This window comes from Tursiops truncatus, chromosome 6 (genome assembly GCF_011762595.2).
Source record: "Tursiops truncatus isolate mTurTru1 chromosome 6, mTurTru1.mat.Y, whole genome shotgun sequence".
NCBI lineage: Eukaryota > Metazoa > Chordata > Mammalia > Artiodactyla > Delphinidae > Tursiops > Tursiops truncatus.
Genome location: NC_047039.1, coordinates 35335369 through 35361413, shown reverse-complemented (window position 1 = coordinate 35361413; position 26045 = coordinate 35335369). Strand labels below are relative to the sequence as shown.

Here is a 26045-nt window from a genome sequence, read left to right as displayed (position 1 = left end):
AAAATTCCTTAGCACTAGAATGCCTTTTCTTGTGACTGAAAGCATACTAGCTTTTTTTTTTTTTAAAAAATAAAATATGTATTTATTTATTTAGGCTGCGCCTGGTCTTAGTTGCGGCATGTGGGCTTCTTAGTTGTGGCATGCAGACTTATTAGTTGTGGCATGTGGACTCTTTACTTGCAGCATGCATGCAGTATCTAGTTCCCCGACCAGGGAGCGAACCCAGGCCCTCTGCATTGAGAGCATGGAGACTACCCACTGGACCACCAGGGAAGTGTCCCGCTTTTTAGCTTTGAGCTCATATGTTCAGAAGATCAGGAATCCAGGATGTCTTACCCTGGCTGCCAACGGTCTCATCATTCTTAGGTTATCCATAACAAATCATTCATGGATTACCTGTAACACAGTTATGTAGTAGTAGGAACTCTGTGAGAGGCCAAAATGCTACATAATTGTTAATAGCAATTAACTATATTTTTCAAAAGTTGTTGTCAAATTAATATATGTAAATGGTTTGAAGAGTCTGATAATCCTACGAGATTTATAATCACTTGCACTGTCCTCTTCCTACCCCTGAACCCTTCTCCCCAAAGACAGCTACTTTGAAACTTTTCAACCTTGTGTTCTGGTATTTGCCCCCATATTTCTAAATGTTTCCATTGCTGTTTCTAGATTTATTTTTTATTTTGTTATTAACTATTGAATTTTTACTATGGAAGATAAGGATTTTGTGCATTATGATAACACCCTAGCCCACAAACTCATTGGCCCTCCCATCCTTCCAATTTAGTCATAATTTTGGTTTAGATTTATTTTCAGTGTTGTAATATGAAATAGTCCCAGTTGAATCATGTCATATACCATAATTACTTTTTCTTTTACATATGGTGTTTTGTTTTCTGGTGGAGTTGATTGACCTCCCCACCTCCTATTTACTTAGTTTTCTAATGTATTTATCAGTAAATACATTAGTATTTAGTAAATGAACTCTGCCAGAAGTGTAAGTCTCTCCTCAAAATGTTCAAATATACAAGGTTATTGTATTTTAACTCTAATGAAAATATTACATTTTAATTTTATCAAATTATATGAAGGCAGAAAAGTATATATGTCATAAGTATGTAGCTTAATGAATTTTCATAAACTGGGTCATCCATGTAGCCAGTACCCAGATCAAGAAAAAAAATATTACCAGGGCTTCCCTGGTGGCGCAGTGGTTGAGAGTCCGCCTGCCGATGCAAGGGACATGGGTTCCTGCCCCGGTCCGGGAAGATCCCACATGCCGCGGAGCGGCTGGGCCCGTGAGCCATGGCCGCTGATCCTGCGCGTCCGGAGCCTGTGCTCCGCAATGGGAGAGGCCACAGCAATGAGAGGCCCACGTACCGCAAAAAAAAAAAAAAAAAAAAAAAAAAATATATATATATATATATATATATATATATATATATATATATAAAACCAGCACTCCAAGAGCCCTTTTTTGTGCTTCCTTACAGAACTGTCCTCCCACTACCTGGAATAATCCTAATTTCTAAAAGCATAAATTAGTCTTGCCTGTTCTTGAATTTTATTATGAATAGATTTATACAGTATCAGTCTATTTTGTGTCTGGCTTCTTTCTCTCAAAGTTACATTTCTGTGATTTAAACAAATCATTATTGTGTAGTTGTAGATCACTCCTTCTCATTGCTATATAGTATTCTATTACATGACTATTTCACTTTACCCATTCTCCTGTTGATGGCCACTTGGGTAGTTTCAGATTTTTGTCCATATGAATATTCCTACTATGAACCTTCCAGTGCATGTATTTTGGTAAAAATATATATCTTTCTGTTGGGTATATATATTTAGGAATGGAATTTCTGAGTCATAGGGTATACATATGAACAGCTGTAGTAGATACCAACAGTTTTCTAAAGTGGTTTATATTCCCACAAGGACTGTGTGAGAGTTATTGTTTTTCTGCATCATTGCCTTGCCAGTCTGTTTCATTTTAAGTATTGTGTTTTACATTTGCACTTCTCTAATGACTAATGGAGTTGAATATCTATCTTTATTTTTTATTTTACTCTTGGCATTTGGATATTCTCTTTTATGGTGTGCCTGTTTAAGTCTTTTGCCCATTTTTATTCTTTTGTCTTTTTCTTATTAATTTGCAGGAGTTCTTCATATACTCTGGGTACAGATCATTTGTTGGATATATGTATTGTGAATTATCTTCTTCTACTTGTGCTTGTTCTCTGTCTTAATGATGTCTTTTTGTTTGTTTTTTTGTTTTTTTTGTTTGTTTGTTTGTTTGTTTGTGGTATGCGGGCCTCTCACTGTTGTGGCCTCTCCCATTGCGGAGCACAGGCTCCGAACATGCGCAGGCTCAGAGGCCATGGCTCATGTGGGATCTTCCCGGACTGGGGCACGAACCCGTGTCCCCTGCATTGGCAGGCGGACTCTCAACCACTGCGCCACCAGGGAAGCCCAATGATGTCTTCTGATGAACCAGAAGTTCTTAGTTTTAATGGAGTCAGATTTATCAATGTTTTCTTTTGTGGTTAGTGCCTTTTGTGTCTTATTTAAGAACATTTGTCTTCTGCAGTGTCATGAAGATATTCTCTGTGTGTGTGTGTGTGTGTGTGTGTGTGTGTGTGTGTGTGTGTGTGAGATAAAATATATCGAAGTGTACAGTTCAGTGGAATTTTAAGTACATTCATGTTGTTGTGTAACCATCACCACCATCCTTCTCCAGAACTTCTGACATCTTCTCAAACTGAACCATTAAATAATAACTCTTTACCCCCTGCCCCTCTTCCAGCTCTATGTCCTTTTATGACTGGCTTAACTTAGCATAATACCTTCCAGGGTTCTCCATGTTCGTAGCATGTGTCAGAATTTCCTTCCTTTTAGAGGCTAAATATTCCATTCTGTGTATATATCACATTTTGTTTATCCATTTTTCCATTGGTGGATTCCTGGGTTGCTTTCACCATTTGCTGTTATGAATAAGCTGCTATGACTATAGGTGTGCAAATATCTGTTTGAGACTCTGCTTTTGATTCTTTTGGGTGTATACCTAGAAGTGGAATTGCTGAATCATATGGTAATTCTATTTTTAATTTTTTAAGGAACCACCCTATTGTTTTCCATAGTGGCTGCACCATTTTACATTCCTACCAGCACTGCATGAAAAGTGTTTCCAGTTTCTCCACATCCTCACCAACATTTATTTTGTTTTGATTTGTTAATAGTCATCCTAATGGCTGTAAAGTGGTATCTCATTGTGGTTTTGTGGTTTAGTCATTATGTTTCCTTAATGACTGTTGCTGTTGAGCATCTTTTCGTGTGCTTATTGGCCATTTGTAAATTTTCTTTGGAGAAATGTCTACTTGTCTTTTGTCTGATTTTTAATCCTGTTGTTGTTGAGTTGTATGTAGTTCACTATATATATTTTGGATATTAATCCCTCATCAGATATATGATTTGCAGATATTTTCTCCTGTGGGTTGCCTTTTCACTCTGTTGGTAGTGTCATTTGATGAAACATTTATTTATTTATTTTTATTTGGCTGCGTTGGGTCTTAGTTGTGGCATGTGGGATCTTTGTTATGGCATGTGGGATCTTTCATGGCGCACAGGCTTTTCTCTAGTTGTGACGCGCAGGCTCAGTAGTTGCGGTGTGCGGGCTTAGTTGCCCTGTGGCATGTGGGATCTTAGTTCCCCAACCAGGGATAGAACCCATGTCCCCTGTATTGGAAGGTGGGTTCTTAACCACTGGACCACCAGGAAAGTCCCTCGATAGTGTCATTTGATACATAAACATTTTTAATTTTGATATAGGCCAATTTACATTTTTTTCTTTTGTTGCTGTGCTTTTGATGTCATGTCCTAGAAATCATTGCCAAACTGAGTGTCATGAAGCTCTTCCCATTTTCTTCTAAGAGTTTTATAAATTTACGTGTTATATTTAGGTCTATGATCCATTTTGAGTTAATATTCATATATGGTGTAAGGTAAGGGTCCAATTTCATTCTTTTCCATATAGATACCCAGTTTTTCTATCATTTGTTGAAAAGATTGTACCTTCCCCATTGAATGGTCTTGGCACCCTTGTAAAAAATTATTTGATCATATAAGTGAGAGTTTATTTTTGGGCTTTCTATTGTGTTCCATCAATGTATATGTCTTTATGCAAGTATCGCATTGTCTTGATTACTGTAGCTTTATATTAAGTTTTGATATCAGGAAGTATGAGACCTCCAAACTTTGTTCTTCTTTTGCAACATTGTTTTAGCTGTTTGGAGTCCCTTGAGGTTCCATATGAATTTTAGGATGACTTTTTCTATTTCTGCAAAAATCATAATTGGGATTTTGATAAGGATTGCATCGAATCTGTAGATCGCTTTTGGTAGTATTGACAGCTTAACAGTATTAAGTCTTCCAACCCCATGAACATGGGTTGTCTTTCCATTTGTTTGTTGTCATCTTTAATTTCTTTCAACAGTGTTTTGTAGTTGTCAGTGTATAAGTCTTTCACCTTTGGTTAACGTAATGCCTAAGTATTTTATTCTCTTTTTTTATATAAATACTTTATTACAAAAATACATGTGAGAGGGGCTTCCCTGGTGGCGCAGTGGTTGAGAGTCTGCCTGCCGATGCAGGGGACACGGGTTCGTGCCCCGGTCTGGGAGGATCCCACATGCCGCGGAGTGGCTGGGCCCGTGAGCCATGGCCGCTGAGCCCGCGCGTCCAGAGCCTGTGCTCCGCAACGGGAGAGGCTACAACAGTGAGAGGCCCGCGTACCGCAAAAAACAAACAAACAGACAAACAAAAAACAACATGTGAGAATAGAGCATCGTACAGCATACATTTTATTTCTTCCTTTTATTTATTTATTTTTTTGGCTGTGCTGTGGGGCATGCGAGATCTTAATTCCCCAAACGGGGATTGAACCCGTGCCCCCTTACAGTGGAAGCGCAGAGCCCTAACTAGTGGACCGCCAGGGAATTCCCTATACCTAAATATTTTATTCTTGCTGATATTATTGTAAACAGAATTATTTGCTTAATTTCCTCTTTGAATTCATTGCTATTGTATACTTTTTTTTTTTTTTTTTTTTTTTTTTTGGCGGTACGTGGGCCTCTCACTGTTGTGGCCTCTCCCATCGCGGAGCACAGGCTCCGGACGCGCAGGCTCAGCGGCCATGGCTTACGGGCCCAGCCGCTCCGCGGCATGTGGGATCTTCCCGGACCGGGGCACGAACTCATGTCCCCTGCATCGGCAGGCGGACTCTCAACCACTGCACCACCAGGGAAGCCCTGTAATACTTTTTTTTTTGCATGTGATTTTTACATCTTGCAATATTGCTAAATTTGTTTATTAGTTGTAACGGTTTTTGTTTTGTGTGGAATCTTCAGGGTTTTCTATTTATAAGATCATGTCTGCAAACAGATAATTTTTTCTAATTTGGAAATTTGGGTGCCTTTTATTTCTTTTTTCTTGTCTAATTGCTCTGGTTAGGAATTCCAGCGTGAAGATATTCTTTTATGTTTTCATTTAGAAACCTTTATAGTTCTAGTTTTGCAGTTAGATCTGTGATCTATCTGTAAATGATGTGAGACAAGGGTCAAGGTTAATTTTTCTTTGTGGATATCCAGTTGCTGTAGTACCATTTATTGAAAACACTATCCTGTCACCCACTGAACTGTAGTGTTGTTTTCATTGTAAACTAGGTGACTCTATATATATCTGTTTTTGGATCCTCTTTTCTGTACCATTTGTCTGTTTGTCTAGCCTTGTACCAATAACAGTCAGTAACTATAGCGTATGGTACGTCTTGTAACCTAGTAGTGTATCTTGGGAACAAAAAGGCTTTACTTTCTAAGCTGAAAGAAACATTTTTATATTATTCTGTTAAAAAAATAGAGGACTATGAGTATTAATTAATACTGAGAGTTACTTCTCCTTAATTGTCAGAAGTTTACTTTTAAGAGTCCAGGGGACTTCCCTGGTGGTCCAGTGGTTAGGACTCCGTGCTTCCACTGCAGGGGACACCGATTTGAACCCTGGTCAGGGAACTAGGATCCCACATGCCCCGTGGTGCAGCCAAAAAAAAAGAGTCCAGTTGGAGCATCAGGGATTTCCTGTTATTTATATTTCATCTTAACTTTAGAATAATTATATTAAGTATTATAGTAATTCTAAATTAACTTTTTATATTGAGATTTGTAATCCATAAAGACATAATTTCTTGACTTTAAAGCCTGTGGCACATATTATAGCATCACTAGGTATAGCTATTCAGTATATTAATTACATATTGTTAATGAACTATTTGAGTTTGTACTGGTGGTTGGCAGACTTTTGAAACTTGCAGCAAGTTAATAAGAAAACATGTTTTGATTGCTTTTGCTGTCATGTTGGAAACATATCCAATAGCAGATGTGAGCTGATGACATAGCAGAAAAACTCAGCAGTGGGAGTATCCTCATTTCACACTATCTTCAGGCACTAATCCAAATGCAACAGCAACTCTACATTTGTTGTCAGCTGACCTATTACCAAATATAGTTGTGTTTAGGACTGGGAAGCTTTTTCTTAACTTACCTCATATTAATAATCAGGTAGCAGGAATAATTAGAATATATTTCTCTATTCATATTTGTTTTTTGTTATGTTATAGCTGAAATTCCATATGAAAATACTTAGTGGGATAACAAAATTACTTTAATGTTGCACACTGGGTTAGCAAAATTTTGTCCTAAGCTGATGTATACTTCATTTCCATATATTAATGTTATCTAAATTAGTTTTTGGTGTTATGCATTTTAGTGTTTCTTTTTCTTTGCCCAGAAGTTTTTGGTTTTTGTAATGTGTCACATCTGGGGAGAAGATTCTTCAAAGAAGAAAAGTATTCTTTAAAGAAACAGGGAAAAGTTATAATGAGAGCACATTAAGTTAAAAAGAAGATGAGAGGAGCTAAGGAGTATAAGAAAGAATGGACAGAAAAGCTAGAGCATGAGGAGACAGTGGAATTGGTGAAGCCCAGTAAATACATGGTTAGACAAAATGATAAACATTGCGGAGATGCTTCTTGGTAGTCAGCAATATGGACTGGAAGATAATCTGTTCCTAAGTTAAAAGTCATCTGCAATTTGTGGCTGTACATGCATCTCACCTTTTAATTTTACAACTGAGTGATGAAATGAAATGATGCATATGAAGCATTTAACCCAGTGCCTGCCATTTAGTACATACTTTGTTTTATTTATTTATTTATTTATGGCTGCATTGTGTCTTCGTTGCTGTGCGTGGGCTTCCTCTAGTTGTGGAGAGCGGGGGCTACTCTTTGTTGCGGTACGCGGGCTTCTCATTGCTGCGGCTTCTCTTTGTTGCCCAACATGGCCTCTAGGCGCGAGGGCTTCAGTAGTTGTGGCTTGCGGGCTCAGTAGTTGTGGCTCGCGGGTTCAGTAGTTGTGGCTCGCAGGCTCTAGAGTGCAGGCTCAGTAGCGGCACACGGGCTTAGTTGCTCCACGGCAGGTGGGATTTTCCCGGACCAGGGCTCAAACCCATGTCCCCTGCATTGGCAGGTGGATTCTTAGCCACTGTGCCACCAGGGAAGTCCCAGTATCATTGGTTTTCAACAGTGATATGTTGAATGATTGAATAAATGAAAACATTAACATAAATGCTCAGTGTGTGAATAACTAAACATAGATGTCTGGTGAGTTCAGTGATTTCATTAAGGGTACACTTAGGAGTAACCTGAGCATTTTAGAGAAAGCATATGTGGTAATGGTACAGAAAATATTTTGGAGATACTTCTTAGGCGTTTGCAGGTTAGTCAAGAAAGATATAAGGAGCTGCCTTAAAAAAGAGTCAGAGTCTAAATTACTTGTTAAACAATTTGTATGTTTTAAGGTGTGACTTTTCAGATTTATTTCCCATATTTCTTGGTACAGTCATATATGAAATTTAAAACTGTACTTCATGAATAAATTTGTAAAAGGTGTAAAAGACCACTCTTCAGTACTTAAACCAAAAATCACAAAGCTGAGTTTATTGCTTACTTAAGAGAGTTTTGCTGGTCAAATCACAGTCTCTACACATAGAGCAGACTGCTGATCTTATTATAGGGTTTTTGAGAAGTGTGAAGTTTAAGGATTGGTGGATTTTTCACAGTCTTTGTGGGGTTGGCATCAGCTGTGGAAGCATGGGTACTTGGCTGAGACCATTACTGATTGGTTGGTATTCAGAAGTGTGTTCATTGGCAGGAGTGTGTTCCCAGTTGGCTGGCTTTCAGAAACAAGGGACCGTTACTGATAGGTTGGCTTGCCAAAACATACTCACCAAAAAAGTTGTTTAAATGGGTTTAAAGTTGGTTCTTGTTCCATGCCTACAGAACTGTCAGGTATTGTTTAAGCAATTTAAAACTGATTCTGATTATATATAGAATGGATAAAAACAAGGTCCTACTGTATGTATAGCACAGGGAACTATATTCAGTGTCCTGTGATAAACCGTAATGGAAAAGAATATAAAAAAAGAATGTATGTGTATATACATATTTGTAACTGAATCACTTTGTTGTACAGCAGAAATTAACAAAACATTATAAATCAACTATACTTCATTTTAAAAAACTCATTCTGGTGGCTCTTTGTTACTGTGGCAACAGAACAATCTATCTTTTGCTACTAGCATATGAACTCCTTTTTACTCTTGGAGATCAAGGATTGTCCAGTTCTTCACCACTGTTGTTGATTCTTCTTGAAGATGAGGTTTGATCTTTTTCTCCTTGAAAGTAAAATCTGATTTTCTTTTCAAGTGTCTATAAGCATCTTTACCCCTTTATCCAAAGGAAGAGTCATTTCCCCCAACATTTGAATCTTTCTCTTACTTATTTGAAATGTTGCCTTTATTGTTTTCTGAATAACTTATTCTATATCATTGATCTGTGTGTAGTCTCCTCCTTTAATAGTATCTCTGTAGGATGTTTTTCTATCTGCTAGTGTGAACCCCTCCCTGTTACTGGTTTTTATCAAAAACAGTATTATTTTCAAGTATTTTCTCTTTCACATGAACTTTATTATCACCTTGCCAAGTTCCATCATGTTCACGTGGTTAATAGTGGCATCTGGGCTTCCCTGGTGGCGCAGTGGTTGAGAGTCCACCTGCCGATGCAGGGGACACGGGTTTGTGCCCCGGTCCGGGAAGATCCCACATGCGGCGGAGCGGCTGGGCCCGTGAGCCATGGCCGCTGAGCCTGCGCGTCCGGAGCCTGTGCTCCGCAACGGGAGAGGCCACAACAGTGAGATGCCCACGTACCGCAAAAAAAAAAAAAAAAAAAAAAATAATGGCATCTATTGCTATCATAATGGTATGGTTATGCTAGTTATGCAAAGCACTGTAATGCTTTAAAAAAATAATTGTATATTAGTCATCTCATTTCTTAAGCTTTTTGTATGTTTGAAATTTTCCATAATATGAAATTAGAAATAGGAGTACAGTAAACTCTTTGTGTACCCATCACTCAGCATCCATGATTAACTCATAGCAAATATGTTTAATCTATACCTTATCTACTCCTCTTCACATTATTTTGTAACTGATTTCAGACAACATATCATTTCACTTGTGAATATTTCAGAATGTATTTCTAAAATATAAGGGCCTCCTTTAAAAAAGTAACCACAATGCTATTATTACAGCTGAAAAAGTTAATTCCTTAATATCCAGTCAATGTTCACATTTCCCTTGTTCCTTGTTATAAACTTATAAATAAGTTTATAGTTTGTTCAAATCACATCCTAAGATTTACTAGGATTGGAAATGGATAAGAGCAAGTTTTATACTTAATTAAACTTAAAAAATTTTCACCGATATGATTGTGGGTGAACATAAATATGATATAATATGTTTAAATTATTAATAAGATTCTGAAAAAAAGTAATAGTGGTAAAACTGAATAATCTCAGGGAAGCACTGTAGCAGAATATTCCCCTTGATTTTAACTTCAGCTAAATTCTTTAGGATTGTAAATTCCATTGAAGGAGTTCTTATAACAATTTTAAGTAGCCTTACAGGGGTACACCACCCAATGTTACCTTTTTCAGTTGTAACATAAGCATAATTTAGGCATGATACATCTTTTTTTTTTTCCCCCAGCTGCGCCACGTGGCTTAACTCCCCGACCAGGGATTGAACCTGGGCCATGGCAGTGAAAGCACTGAGTCCTAACCATTGGACCGCCAGGGAACTCCCAGGCATGATACTTTTAAAAATCAAAAATAGTTTTTGACTTTATTCTGGAGATGCTACTTTAAAAAATTTTGTGGCGATAAGTAGGGTTCAAGGTACAGAGATACAGATAAAAGCTCAAAATATTATTAGATGCTTACAGAAAATATAGAAACCCAATTAACAATAGTAAGTAATTAATGTTTATTAATTATATTTAAGTAAAAAGTAATTAAGATTTGTAAAGCTCTTAGAAAACTGGTTCCGTAAGATTCAAGTTCTTAGGTTGGGAAGAATCTCTCTAGTTGTCTTTTCTAAAGCTGGTAGTGTTATAATCAAAAGGCAGGTAAGTAAAAGCAATAAAACAAAGCGAAAATGAGCAGTCTATAAAAGACACTTTTTATTAAAGAAGGTTTTCTGACATAACCTCTGCCAGTTTAATTTGCAGTTTTTAAACAGAACTCTTACATATCTTTTATTATATGTTAAACACTGTTCTAATGCATTTTACACAAGCATTTACTCATTTAATTCTCATACCAAGCTGTTTAATAAGTACTATAAGCCTTATTTTACTGATGAGGAAACTGGAGACACAAATAACTTCAAAAAACAGCTAATGAATGGCAGAGCCAGGATTCAAACCCAGGCAGTCTAGCTTCTTGAGTGGATGTTCTTTTTTTTTTTTTTTTTTTTTTTTTTTTTGCGGTATGCGGGCCTCTCGCTGTTGTGGCCTCTCCCGTTGCGGAGCACAGGCTCCGGACGCGCCGGCTCAGCGGCCACGGCTCACGGGCCCAGCTGCTCCGCGGCATGTGGGATCCTCCCAGACCGGGGCACGAACCCGTGTCCCCTGCATCGGCAGGCGGACTCCCAACCACTGCGCCACCAGGGAAGCCCGAGTGGATGTTCTTTTACTACTCTTTCATATTGGTGCATGTTCTTTATAAATTTTCGTGCAACCATTCCTAGTTACTCTGTAAAGATTTCTTTTAATATAGTTAGTAGTCTAGGAGGACGTTTTTGGGGACCTAAAGATTTGACTAACAATACTAAATTTTATTGATTATTTTTAGAAAGGATAATCTAATTTCCCATAGAAATATGTTAAAGGAGGTTACATTTTCAACGATCAGAGTTCCAATTTTGTATGGAAATTTTTACAATCCTGTTTTATTCAGATATGCATTATATAACTATGTCATCATTACTGAAGCTTTCTAAAGTATATGCATATTCTGGAGATGAGGCTGATTAAATGAAAAAGATAGGAAACCACTCCTAACTTCTGTCTTTTATCCCATTCAATCCATCTTTTACAGTGCTGTCATAGAGTCATTTATTCTAAAATAGACATCTTGCCTTTGATTTTCATTTCTTTTTTTTTAAATTTATTTATTTATTTATGGTTGTGTAGGGTCTTCATTGCTGTGCGCGGGTTTTCTGCAGTCGTGGCAAGCAGGGACTACTCTTTCGGTTCACGCGCTTCTCATTGCGGTGGCTTCTCGTTGCGGAGCATGGGCTCTAGGCGCACGGGCTCAGTAGTTGTGACCTACGGGCTTAGTTGCTCTGCGGCATGTGGGATCTTCCTGGACCAGGGCTTGAACCTGTGTCCCCTGAATTGGCAGGCGGATTCTTAACCACTGCGCCACCAGGGAAGTCCCTGATTTTCTGACTTTATGTAGTTTCCCACTAAAACACCTAAACAAGGCTTCAGCCTACCTTCATCCAATCTTCTATCTCCTGTAGTTACCACCAGGCATCCCACTAGCCATACCTGACCACTCCACATTCTTTGCACCTGGTGCCTTGCTATTTCCTTTGCTTTTATCCACCCAGGGACCTACTCAGACAACACCTAACCATGGTACCAATACTTTGTAGGCTTTCAAAGTGTACAATTCAGTGGTTTTTTATTCACCAGGTCATACAGCCATCACCACCATCTAACTCCAGTTTATTTCATCACCTCCAAAAGAAACCTCATATCTATTAGCAGTCATGCTCAGTTCTCCCCTACCACCCCTAATGTCCTTTTATTATTCCTGTATACAATTCAGAATACTGATTGCATTTAGTTGTGATGTCTCCTTAGTTTCCTTCAATATTTGATGGTTTCCCCATCTTTCTTTGTTTTTCATGACCTTCATAGTTTTGAAAAGAAGTGGTTGGGTATTGTGTAGAATGTCCCTCCATTTGGGTTTGTCTGATGTTTGTCTCATGATCAGACTGGGTTATGGGTTTTGGGGTTAAGAGCACCACAGAGATGAGCTGCGTTTCTCAGCACATCTTATGAGGGAGGTCATGATTTCAGCGACTTAACACCAGTGATGTTAACCTTGATCACTTGGTTAAGGTGTTGTCTGCCAGCTTTCTCTATTATAAAGTTAGTATGTCTTCCTTTCCATATTCTTAGGAAGTGAGTCATTCAGCCCTGCCCACACTTGTGGGGAGGGGAATTAAACTCCACCTCCTTAATGGGATATATCTACATATATTATCTGGAGAAAGATAATATATGCTGTGAGGAAGATTTGTCCCTTCCCCAGTATTTTTTCATTCAATAATTTATACCAAAATGCACTCATTTATATTTATTTTATACCTTGGGTTATCATCCAGTACTATGAATTGCTTTACTTTTGGCCAGCAGGGGCTCTTTCAGGTTGGCTCCTATGGCTTTTTGTTGTTGTTTGCTTTTTTTTGTTTGTTTTTGACATGCCTCCATATTTTTTCTTTAGCATTTCCTTACTTTCAGGCACTATAAGATGCTCCATGCTCATCTTGTATTTTCCTTGCCCCACATGTAGAATCAAGTATTTCTCCAAAGAGCCTTGTTTCTTTTTATTAGAAAATGGTATTTTGAAACCAAGATCTGAGGAACTGAGTATTCTTGTTGCTATTGGGGTGTGACTGCTTTTGGACTCCAGTTTTTTGTTTGCTTTAATTTTTATTTATTTTTAAAGATTGATTTATTATTTATTTTTGGCTGCATCGGGTCTTAGTTGCAGCATGTGGGCTCTTCGTTGCGGTGCACAGGCTGCTCTCTAGTTGTGGCATGCAGGTTTTCTCTTCTCTAGTTGTGGCGCTTGGGCTTCTCTAGTTGTGGTGTGTGGGTTTTCTCTTCTCTAGTTGTGCGCAGGCTCCAGGGCACGTGGGCTCTGTAGTTTGCGGCGCACAGGCTCTCTAGTTGAGGCGCATGAGCTCAGTAGTTGTGGTTCACGGGCTTAGTTGCCCTGGGGCATATGGGATCTTAGTTCCCTGACCAGGGATGGAACCCGCGTCCCCTGCGTTGTAAGCATTGTAAAGCGGATTGTTTACCACTGGACCACCAGGGAAGTCCAGTACTTCATTCCTTTTAACTGCCACATAATATTCTAGTGTATGGATATATACCACCTTTTGTTCATTTCCTCAGGTGATGGACATTTGGGGTGATTCTACATTTTGTCTGTTATGCTGCTGTGAACATTTCTGTACAAGTTCTCATGTGGATGTAATGTTTTCATTTCTCTTGGACATATACCTGGTAGTGGACTTGCGTGGTACATGGTTAACTATGTTTATTCTTTCAAGGAAATGCTAGACTGTTTTTCAAAGTGGCTATACCATTTTGATCCCTTCCAGCCATGTATAAAGCATTCTAATTTCATGACATCCTGGCCAAACATTTTGTTTGTTTGTTTAATTAATTAATTAATTTACTTTTGGCTCCGTTGGGTCTTCGTTGCTGCGCTCAGGCTGTCTCTAGTTGAGGCAAGTGGGGGCTACTCTTTGTTGCAGTGTGCGGGCTTCTCACTGCTGTGGCTTCTCTTGTTGCAGAGCAAGGGCTCTAGGTGTGTGGGCTTCAGTAGTTGTGGCTTGTGGGCTCTAGAGCGCAGGCTCAGTAGTTGTGGCACACGGGCTTAGTTGCTCCGTGGCATGTGGGATCTTCCCGGAGCAGGACTCGAATCCGTGTCCCCTGCATTGGCAGGCAGATTCTTAACCACTGCGCCAGCAGGGAAGCCCTGGGCTCATTTTTAAATTGAGTTATTTCTCTTTATTACTGAGTTATAAGCATTCTTTACGTATTCTGGGTACATGTCCCTTATCAGATAAATGATTTGCAAGTATTTTCTCCCATCCTGTGGGTTGTCTTTTCATTTTCGTTATGGTGTCTTTTATTCCTTCAGGTATTCCTATTACATGTATCTTACACTTCTTGTAGTTGTCCCACACTCCTTGGATATTCTGTTCTGTTTTTCCCCCCCCAGTCTTTGTTCTCTTTGCTTTTCTGCTTTCGAGGATTCTATTGATAATATCCTCTAGTGCAGAGGTTTTTTCCCTCAGCTGTGTCAGTCTTACTCAGCCCATCAAAGGCATTCTTCAGTGTTTTTATCTCTAGCATTTGTCTTTGGTTCTTTCTTAAGATTTCCATCTCTCTGCTTACATTGCCTATCTCTTTTTGCATGCTGTTTACTTTGTCCACTATTAATTATCCTTCAATATTTGATGTCCACTATTAATTATTAATCATCGTTGTTTTAAATTCCCAGTCTAATAATTCCAACATCTTTCCCATGTCTGGTTGTGATAATTGCTCTCTCTTCATTTGTGATTTTTCCTTTAGGTATGCCTTATCATTTTTTCATGTTAGTTAGCTGTGATGTACTGGGTAAAAGGAACTGCTATAAATGCCTTAGTAATATGGTGGTGAAGTGTGAGGGGAAGGGGAAGAGTTCTGTTCTCCTATGATTAGTTTTCAGTCTTTTTAATGAGGCTTTGACTCTGGACTGAAGAGTTTCTGTTTTTTCCTCATCCCCTACGTGGGATATTAGGGCTGGAGTATTTTCCGTAAGATGTTATGGAGAAACCCTAACGAACTTTCGGCTAACCCAATATTTCTCTTTCCCTAGGTCAGTTAGGCTCTGACAATATCCTAGCAAGTTAGGCTGTAACTGGTTTCTCCTGAAGGCAGGCCTTGTTAAATACAGAGTCCATTGGTGTATTTCAAAGGATTTGACTCCATTCTTTTGCATGTGAATATCCAGTTGTCTCAGCACAATTTGTTGAAAAGGCCTTTCCCCCCATTGAATTGGCCTTATATTAGTACCAAACTGTCTTGATCACTATAGATTTGTAGTGTTTTGAAACTGGAAAGTGTGAGTTGTCTAACTTTGTTTTTATTTTTCAAGATTGTTTTGGCTATTCTGGGTCCCATGAGTACCAGCTTTTCCATTTCTGTAAAGAAGGCAACAGGGGTTCCATACAGTGATGCTGAATCTGTAGATAAGCTTGAGGAGGATTACCATCTTAACAGTATTGAGTCTTGCAATCTATGAACATATAATATCATGGATATTTAACATTTATTTAAGTCTTTAATTTCTTTTAAAAGTGTTTTGTACTTTTCAGAGTGTAAGTTTTGTATTTCTTTCATTATACTTATTCCTAAGTATTTTATTCTTTTTGATGCTATTATACAGGTTTTTGTTTTGTTTTGTTTTGTTTTTTGCGGTACGCGGGCCTCTCACTGTTGTGGCCTCTTCCGTTGCGGAGCACAGGCTCCGGACGTGCAGGCTCAGCGGCCATGGCTCACGGGCCCAGCCGCTCCGCGGCATGTGGGATCTTCCCGGACCGGGGCACAGACCCGTGTCCCCTGCATCGGCAGGCGGACTCTCAACCACTGCGCCACCAGGGAAGCCCCTTGATGCTATTATAAATGGAATTTTCTTAATTTCATTTTCAGTTTGTTCAGTGCTGCAGTGTAGAAATATAATTGATGCTGGTATATTGATCTTTTATCTTTCAATTCTGCTGAATTTGTTATTCTAATATATTTAGTGGGTTCCTTTTGAAAATCTATATACAGGATTATCTAATTTGCAAATAGAAATAACTTTGCTTCTTACTTTCCAACCAAGATGCGTTTTATTTCATTTCCTTGCCAGCTGGCCTGACTATCATCGCCAGTATAGTGTTGAATAGAAGTGGTGAGAGTGGACATCCCTGTCTTATTTCTGAAATTACTTCACCACTAAGTATAATGTTAGTTATAGTTTTGTTTACTACATTCCCTTTTTCAAGTTGAGGAATTTACCTTGTATTCCTAGTTTGTTGGATGTTTTCAGTCATGAAGGGGTATTGAATTTTTGAGTTATTTCTTAGTGGTTACCCTCGGGATTACAATCAACATCATATAACTGTATCTAAGTTCAGTTAATAACCATCTTAATTTCAGTGGTGTACAGAAACTTTGCTCTTATGTAACTCTGATCCCTCCCCTTTACTTTGTTTTTTATTGGTAAACAAATTCCTTCTTTGTGTATTTTTTGCCTTTCAATAGATTTATAATTATTATACTATCTAATTATCTTTTAAATTAGGAGGAAAAAAGTTATAAACAAAAAGTACATTTATTGTTTCTTTCATATTTATCCTATACTTATCCTATGTTTTGATTTGTGCTCTTCCTTCATGTTGTTTCATGTACTGGCTAGTGTCCTTTCATTTCAGCCTGAAGGACTCCTTTAGTGTTTCTTTTTGTTTTTTTTTTAATTTATTTATTTTTGGCTGGGTTGGGTCTTTGTTGTTGCACACGGGCTTTCTCTAGTTGCGGTGACCAGGGGCTACTCTTCATTGAGGTGCATGGGCTTCTCATCGCGGTGGCTTCTCGTTGCAGAGCACGGGCTCTAGGTGTGTGGGCTTCAGTAGTTGTGGCATGCAGGTTCAGTGGTTGTGGCTCGCTGGCTCTAGAGCACAGGCTCAGTAGCTGTGGCGCATGGGCTTAGTTGCTCTGCAGCATGTGAGATCTTCCTGGACCAGGGCTTGAACCTGTGTCCCCTGCATCGGCAGGCGGATTCCCAAACATTTCCCGCGCCACCGGGGAAGTCCTGAAGACAGAATTTTTGAGGTTACTGACTCTGCCATTTTCACTGCTGTCCTTAGCTTATTTATTCTTACCTTGTTCTTTCATTCCCTTCTTCATTCCCTTTTACTAGTACTGTTAGATGAGAATTTGTCTGGATTTTTTCATATGTGAAATGTGGGACACTGCCAAGGACATTCACTGTAGCAGTATTTACAATAGCAATAGAGTGAAAAACAACCCAGCTGTTCCAAAATAAGGAAGTAGTTTTTTTTCTTTTAATGGTTCATCTATATATCTGTATGATGGAACATTATGCACATACTAACAATCATATATACAAAGGAAAATGTTTATGATATGATACAGATTGAAAAAACAGTATAAAATAAAATATATTCAAGTTTTCGAAAATAAGTTTTGAAAACTTGAAATACATTCAAGTTTTTGAAAATAAGTTTTGTAAAGAGATAAGCATATATTAGCATCAAAAACTCTTGGAGGAGCCATATCAAAATGGTAGCATTTGTTACTTCTGGTTGGTAAACGGTGTTAAGTAAAACAAATTATCTTTGTTCTGTATTATGTACCATAAGGTTGTATTAATTATTTTTTGTTATTAAAATAAAATATACCCATTAATGTGACACACATATTAAACTGTTTTTCATTCGTGTGTTCAATTATATAACTGTTGAACTTTGGCAATTTAACATTAATTTTTATAAATATTTAAAGAGATAGTTAGAACACATGCTAATAATAACCCTGGCATTGGGGCTAACAAAATATATATGAGCTATTTTAATCTCCATAGTCTACTGTGTAGAAAGGAGTTTTGTTGCGCTGGAGTATGTCAGGGTGAATTGTTAGTTAGATGAATAACCTGTAATCTTACTAGCATTTCATTCTTTTTCTTTTCAGGCGCATATTAAATTTCCTATTGACTACCCATATTCACCACCTACCTTCAGATTCTTGACCAAAATGTGGCACCCCAACATTTATGAGGTAAGAGAAGTCTATCATGAATTTCTCTGAAGATTTATTTAAGATAATATCCTTTAAAATAGCCTCCATAGCTCAGTATGCTGTGGTAGTTATGCTGTAGCCACAGAGAAGTATTCATGGTTTCCCATTTTTGGTTAGCAGTCTGTAGTTGAATTGCTCAAAAATTGGGGTTTTTTAATACCAGTGTATATTATGGTTAATTTAAGGTTGAGGCTTTAAACCTTTGCTGCTCATCGCTAAGATTATAATTCATATTTGTTAACATTTGCATTTTTTTAATTTAGTAGATAAAGTCATACAAATTTATTTGTGTACCTATCCTCTAGCTTCACAGCAAGGGTTTGTTTGTTGCTTTGATCAGAGATTCAGCTTTGGGACAGGAGGGGGTGGGAATTTATCCTACTATATTTGTACTGGTGTCCTTTAAGGAGTTGCTGCATACCAGTTGAGAGCCTCTTTTGGAATAAATCCAAGGTTAGGTTCTTCTACTAGACAAGTCCACATGCCTGGGAAAATAATTTGTAGCTTTTCTTATGAAATGTACTTAGCTTTGTGCTAATTTATAAGGATGCTGGAACAATGCATTATGTTTCTCAGGATATATGTCAAGGCCCACTAAAATATCCTGAGTCTACTCCTTTACCATTCTGTAATCTTTTTCATTGCAGTAGTGCTGTGAAGTTGTAGCTGAGGCCCAGGCATTAAAATTGTTTTTTAAAATTTGCAGCCTTAGTCATAGTTCTTTTTTTGGTCAGGTGGTTATTGGCAAGCACCTTTCCTCCAGAAACAGAGCTACAGAGCCTTTAAAATGCTTATAGGCAAGGGATGGAGAACTTACTCTATAGTCCTGAATTTGGATCTCAGTCTATAAATGAGCACACTGGGGTAGCTTTATTATTTTTCACAACCTGCTTTTTCTGTCAGTCATTTTCTTCATTTTTCTTTCCTTCTTAAAACAGGTTAAACTAGTGCTCAAAAGGTGATGCATAGTAACATTTCCAGAAATAGGTTCCCAGAATATTGTTTTCTTTAGTATCTTTAGTATTTGACATAATCATCGTACAAATAAACAACAATGAATATGTTGTACTATTCTATATAACAAAGTTATCCTGTTGTAGGGAGAGACTATAGAAATAATTCACTGTTCATAAGTTCAAACTGGGTTTAATACACATAGAAATATTTTTCTGTCCCTGTCCATTTAATAATCAAAAATTCTTGCCTTCAGAACTATGTGGTATAAAAGCAACTATACTCCAATAAAAATTAATTTAAAAAATTTAAAAGGAACGTGAATTCAAGAAGAAAAACCCAACTATGTGGTATGTATAGATTTTTTAGATAGCAAAAGAGAAGTGAGAAGGCTCAAGCTTTTTTTGTCTTGCTACTGAGAACTAATTCACCTTAGAGCCATATATTCGCCTGTTTCCATCTCAGTTATCTAATTCTCAAACCCTTCTCAACAAAGAAGCAAAAAGGAAAAACAAAAAACAGAATAAAGGATTCAAAGCTCTTTCAGAAGAAGGTGTAGGTAGATAACACTCCACTTTCCACTGCTTTTTCACCACTTAGGCTGTTTAGTTCTGTCTCTTAAGATTTAGCATTGGATCATTGTTTTTTAAAATAGGTTTCATATTCATAATAAAAATTTCAGCAGTAAAATAAAACATGCATATCTTATAAATATGCAGTTGTTTTCCATGCCATAAAAGTTCTGTTTTTAAAGAAGTGTTAAGTCATAGTTAGGAATTAAATTTGATGTAATCAAATGAGTCACAAGAGACTCTTCTTACAAATTAATAATACGTTAATTTACTTTGCTACATTCTGGAAACAGTATCAGAATTGAACTTTTTGAGGGCCCAAGTCAGTATTTGTGATTTTAGCCATTAGGGCTCATGGTTCTTAGCCAAAGGGATATTCCAGGAAGTTGCTCTCTCCTCATCCATCTTATGTTGTCACCTAGAAACACAATGGACCTCAATGTCAAATTGCTCTGGTCACCAAATTGTTTACTGCAGAGTTATTTGTAATAGAACTGGAGATGAAATGGGGGAACAATGGCAACAATGTCAACAGCAACAAGACAAAAATACAAAAGGAAAAGTGTACTCAAATGCCAAAATATGTGAATTGATGAGTTTTTGTATATAATAACTTCATGAGTATTAAAAATATCATAAGGACTATTTTTGGTAGAAAATAGTTTATTTTATCAAGTTTTTAGTTTTGGTTACAGTTTTATTAAATATATTCACAGACACATTACTGCAGCCCCAAAAGTTATAAATACTGCTGTGTTATATGAATGAACTTAATTAATTATTTAACATTTCTAATATCATTGCCACATTTGTGAAATTTATAAATACCAAGGGGAAGCTCGGAGAACAAAAGAAATTTAATATGAGCTTGTCATCAATGATCATACTGCACAGTCTACTCCTTTTTGCTTCATAATATGTTGAGTGATCTCAGTAATAGTTTCCTGGTTATGTTTGTTACTGTGTGCTCAGAAGTAGATAACCAATGAAGCCCATTTGCTTCACAAACCATGTATTAAAATGAGGTTTTTGTACACTCTTCACTGTGAACTTCAGAGCTATGGCAACTCAGAATCTCACTGCTCTTAGTATGTATTTATTTAAATAATTTTTTATGTAATAGACTAATATTTAGAATAGTTTTAGTTTTGCCACAAAATTAAGTGGAAATTATACAGAAGTATTTAGCATTTGATGATCCTTTTAGTACTAGTGAATTGTAGGACACAGTATGGCTCTTTCTTTTAAAAAAATAATAAAGATGTTGGATGTTTTTTGAAGGAGTATACAGATCATTTTTCCTGTATAGTGTTTACAGGTGAATGTCACAGGTGTAGTCATGAAATAAATGTTACAGTAAGATGGTGTATTTTAGGATACTTGATAGCCAGTAGGAAAATATTTTACTGTTCTACGTAAGGTTCTAGCTCTGAAGAGTTATTCTTGATTCTAGGCTCAGATGATTCTCAAGACATTATACTAATCTCTGTAGCCACTGACACTGCAAGGATATACCAGTTTGGCTACTATTCCACTATCATTAGGGCATGGTATTTTTAAATGTTATTGTTCTAATAATGATTAAAAATAGATCCTACTGTTTTAATATAACTCCGGCTGCCATAAATACCATAGATGCGGTGGCTTACAACAACAGAAATTAACTTTCTCACAGTTTAGGAAACATAGTTTCTACTGAAGACTCCTCCTGGCTTATCTCTGTGTCTTCATGTGGCTTGAGAGGAGAGAGAGCACAAGCTAGCTCTCTGGTGTCTCTTACAAGGTTTTTTTTTTTTTAAATTTATTTATTTATTAATTATTGGCTGCGTTGGGTCTTCGTTGCTGTGTGCGGGCTTTCTCTAGTTGTGGAGAGCGGGGTCTACTCTTCATTGCGGTGCACGGGCTTCTCATTGTGGTGGCTTCTCTTTGTTGCAGAGCATGGGCTCTAGGTGCACGGGCTTCAGTAGTTGTGGCACACAGGCTCAGTAGTTGTGGCACACAGGCTCAGTAGTTGTGGCACATGGGCTTAGTTGCTCCGCGGCACATGGGGTCTTCCTGGACCAGGGCTTGAGCCCATATCCCCTGCATTGGCAGGCAGATTCTTAACCACTGCGCCACCAGGGAAGTCCCTCTTAAAAGGTTTTTGCCAAGTCTGCAGAGCAATTGCTTTTGGAATAGTAAAATTTAGGCTATGTAAGTGGAAAGTGGGTCTAATTACATATAGTTTATGATCTTTGTATTTATTTATATGGATTATAACCCATTAGGAGCAAAGTGGATGAGACCCACAATCAGCGCTTCAAAAACTGAAAAGAACTCAGTGTATCAAGAGGTCCTTTACAATAAAGCTGTCATTATAAATTATATTTTGAAATTACACAGAAAAGATCAGGTAAAAGCAAAGATACTGTGTCAGTTGGGAGTATTCAGAGAAACAGAACCAATAGGATATATAGAGATATATGTAAGAGGAGGTTTATCATAGGAATCGGCTCACGTGGTTATGAAGACTGAGAAATCCCACAGTCTGCCTTCTGCAAGCTATAGAGCCGGGAAGTCTGGAATTATAATTCATTTTGAGGCCGTAGGACTGGGAGCTGTTGGTGTGAGTCCCGGAGTCCCAGGACCCAAGAACTAGGAGTTCAGATGTAGTAGCCCAAGAAGAGAGACAATTTGTCTTTCCTCTGCCTGTTTGTTCTGTTCAGGCCATCAAAGAATTCGATAATGCCTATCACATCATCATGATGAGGGCAAGTCTTTTTTACTCAATCTACTGATTCAAATACTAATCTTTTCCAGAAACACCCTCACAGATACACTCAGAAATAATGTTCTACCAGCTATCTGAGCATCCCATAGCCCAGTCAAGTTGACACACAAAATTAACCATCACAGATAGCTCTCTTTTTCTACCATTCCCCCCTTGTCATCTACATTATGGTCCTTCTATACTCTGTGTACATCATTATGTTCTCAGGGGGTGTAATTTGACTGGCACTACACTTGAATCCTTGAAATAGCAAGTTGTTTATAGTAAGGGTTTATGCCCTTCTTATTTCATTACATATAGTAAAATTATATTTAGATAGAAAAACAATGGTAGCCTAGCTGGTTCTGCTTCATCTCCTCTGATCATTTAACACACATTTTTCTCTCTAATTAAATTATTATTCTTTTCTCTGTTTAGTGGAATTATCTCAGAGCTTCTGTGGTATTTCCGTAATTTCTTTGAGAATTTATTTTAATGGTTTTTCCACCGAAGAATCAAATAATGAACCCCGCAAAATACATTAGGATTGATTACAAAGTTGGAATATTACATTCTCTGATGATCTTTCAAGACTAGGACAAACTGCTTTATTAGTTCATTATTCTTGAACTCATTTCATATAAATTTTAAATACAAAGTTTCTAAATTATAAAAAATTTAGAATACGTTTTGTTAAAATGCTTTGATTTCAATATCTATGTTATAAACATACTAAAATATTAAGTTTAAACCCACTAATTTTTTAAATTTTGAAATAATTTTGGGCTTGAAGAGTTTCAAAATTAGTACAGAAAGTTCTCATATATGTACCTTTTACTCATATTCTTCTAATGTTAATATCTTTTACAACCATGATACATTTATCAAAACCAAGAAATTAACTTTGGTACAATACTATTAAGTAAACTAGACTTCATTTGGAATAAAGTATGGCATGGGGAACCTAAAACATGTATTACTTGTCCTTAGCTAGGTGAGACAAACTCTGTTTCTGTATTGTGTTATTAAACCATCAGAAACAACATGCTTGAACTCTGATCTTGATTCACATAAAGGTGCTGAGTGCTGTGTTATAAGATTTTGTTATATTATCAGAATTTATTGTGTTCATTTTTTAAAATATGCATTTGATGAACATTTTAAATTTACATAATTTTTACTCAGTTGTCTTTAAGAAGGGACCTGAATAAAACAAAAGATTCTTCAAATGAATGAATGCTTGCTTAATCAGCTAATCAGAAATGTGTTATGCAATATATTTTATTTGCTTTAGCTACTAGGATAAATTGACAGAAATAACTTCTCTTTGGTACCTGGTAAAATATCTTTGTTTTCTTTCAGTGGTTTTTATCATTAAAATAACTCATCATTAATTGACTTGTAAAATATTCTTTATTTCTAAAATATTAGAGAAAAGTTTAGTGGTAGAATGTTCCTATAAAACTTCTCAAGTCTACAATGTGAGTTTCATCTTGGTTTATACCAGATGAGTAAGGTAGAAAGTTAACAGAAACCAGAAGACTTTGATTTGGTGTTGAAAGTTTTCCTAGTAAATGTAATTTAGTATTACACATTATTAAAGGTTTGAACTCTATCTTGTGCTTGTTTAGATTTTGCTTCTTTTTCCTCGTATTTTTTTCTTTTAAAAAATGTAAATTAGGATGCCAGTTTGCTCTATGAAGATATATATACCTTAAGGATTTAACTATAGATACATTAACCACCATTTAGAACATGATGATATTTGGGCCACCAAATTTGTCCTTTTTAGAGCTGAGCTCTGGTTTGTAAATAATTTGTGACAAGCAGGATTTTATGTATTTTTATGTAATTATATTCATGGATTTGCAGATATTATGCATTCTCTCTAACTTTAAGGTACAGGGAATAGGTTTCTCTAGGCAGTGATGTCCCCAAATTTGGCAGCTTATCAGAATCTTGTGGAGCAGTTGTTAAAAATAAAGAATACTGGAGATTTTGGTTTGATTGGATTAGGTAGGGCCTAGGCTATATAGCCTTCATTTTACATCTTAGAACTGCCTTTCTGGAGGCTGAGAACTTCTCCCATTAAAAAAAAAAGGGTGAGGGGGCTTCCCTGGTGGCGCAGTGGTTAAGAATCTGCCTGCCAATCCAGGGGACATGGTCCCTGGTCCAGAAGGTCCCACATGCCGCGGAGCAACTAAGCCCGTGCGCCACAACTACTGAGCCTGTGCTCTAGAGCCTGTGAGCCACAACTGCTGAGCCCGTGTGCTACAACTACTGAAGCCCGCGTGCCTAGAGCCCGGGCTTTGCAATGAGAAGCCCACACACTGCAATGAAGACCTGATGCGGCCAAAAATAAATAAATTTATTTAAAAACCCAATAATTTATTGAGATAAAATTTCACATACATAAAATTAACCATTTAAAGTGAACACAATTCGGTGACATTTAGTACATTCCCAGCGTCGTACATCTAACACCTCTATTTGTAAGGCATTTCCATCACTCCAATGTAAAACATCTTACCCATGAAGTGATACTTCTCCATTCCCATTTCTCCCTAGTCTCTGACAACCACCAGTCAGGTTTATGTCTCTATTTATCCATTCTGGGTATTTCATATAAATGGAATCATACAATATGTGACCTTTTTTGTGTGGCTTTCACTTAGCATAATGTTTTGGAGGTTCATCCATGTTGTAGCATGTATTAGTACTTCATTCCTCTTCATGGCTGAATAATATTGCATTGGTTGGATATATCACAGTTTATCCATTTCTCTATTGATGGGCATTTGGTCTGTGTCCACCTTTTTTTTTTTTTAATATCTTTATTGGAGTATAATTGCTTTAAAATGGTGTGTTAGTTTCTGCTTTATAACAAAGCGAATCAGCTATACATATATCCCCATATCTCCTCCCTCTTGCGTCTCCCTCCCATCCTCTTTATCCCACCCCTCTAGGTGGTCACAAAGCACCGAGCTGATCTCCCTGTGCTATGCAGCTGCTTCCCACTAGCTATCTATTTTACATTTGGTGGTGTATATATGTCCATGCCACTCTCTCACTTCATCCCAGCTTACCTGTCCCCCTCCCTGTGTCCTCAAGTCCATTCTCTACGTCTGCGTCTTTATACCTGTCCTGCTACTAGGTTCTTCAGAACCATTTTTTTTGTGTCCACCTTTTGTATATATAAATAGTGCTGCTATAACCATGTGTATACATGTACTTGTTTAAGTACTTTTTTCACTTCTTTTGGTTGTATACCTAGGAATGGAATTGCAGGGGTCAAATTGTGATCCTGTGTTTTGCTCTTTGAGGAACTGCCAAACTGTTCTATAGCAGATGAACCCCCTCACCAACCACCAGCAATTTATGAGGGTTCCAGTTTCTCTACATCCATCCTTATTTTGCATTTAAAAATTTTAATTATAGCTATCCTAAGGGGATATGATGTGATAACTCACTGTCATTTTGATTTGTATTTCCCTAACGACTAATGATATTGAGCATTCTTTCATGTGCTTATTGTCCGTTTATGTATCTTCTTTTGAGAAATGTCTGTTCAAGTCCTTTGTTCATTTTTTAATTGGCTAGTTTGTCTTTTTGTCATTGAGTCATAGAAGTTCCTTATATATTATGGACATTAAATTCTTATTAG

At 37.3% G+C, this 26045-nt stretch overlaps 1 protein-coding gene across 2 annotated transcripts in view; it reads left to right on the top strand.

Annotated features, from left to right (window-relative positions):
- Nucleotides 1-26045, top strand: part of UBE2R2 (ubiquitin conjugating enzyme E2 R2) — a 93849-nt gene that overhangs the window by 47579 nt on the left and 20225 nt on the right. For both annotated transcript variants that reach the window (XM_073805657.1, XM_033857975.2), the window contains one exon: nt 17999-18085. In XM_073805657.1, coding sequence (XP_073661758.1) covers nt 17999-18085 — 87 coding nt within the window. The remainder of the gene's footprint in view (nt 1-17998; nt 18086-26045) is intronic.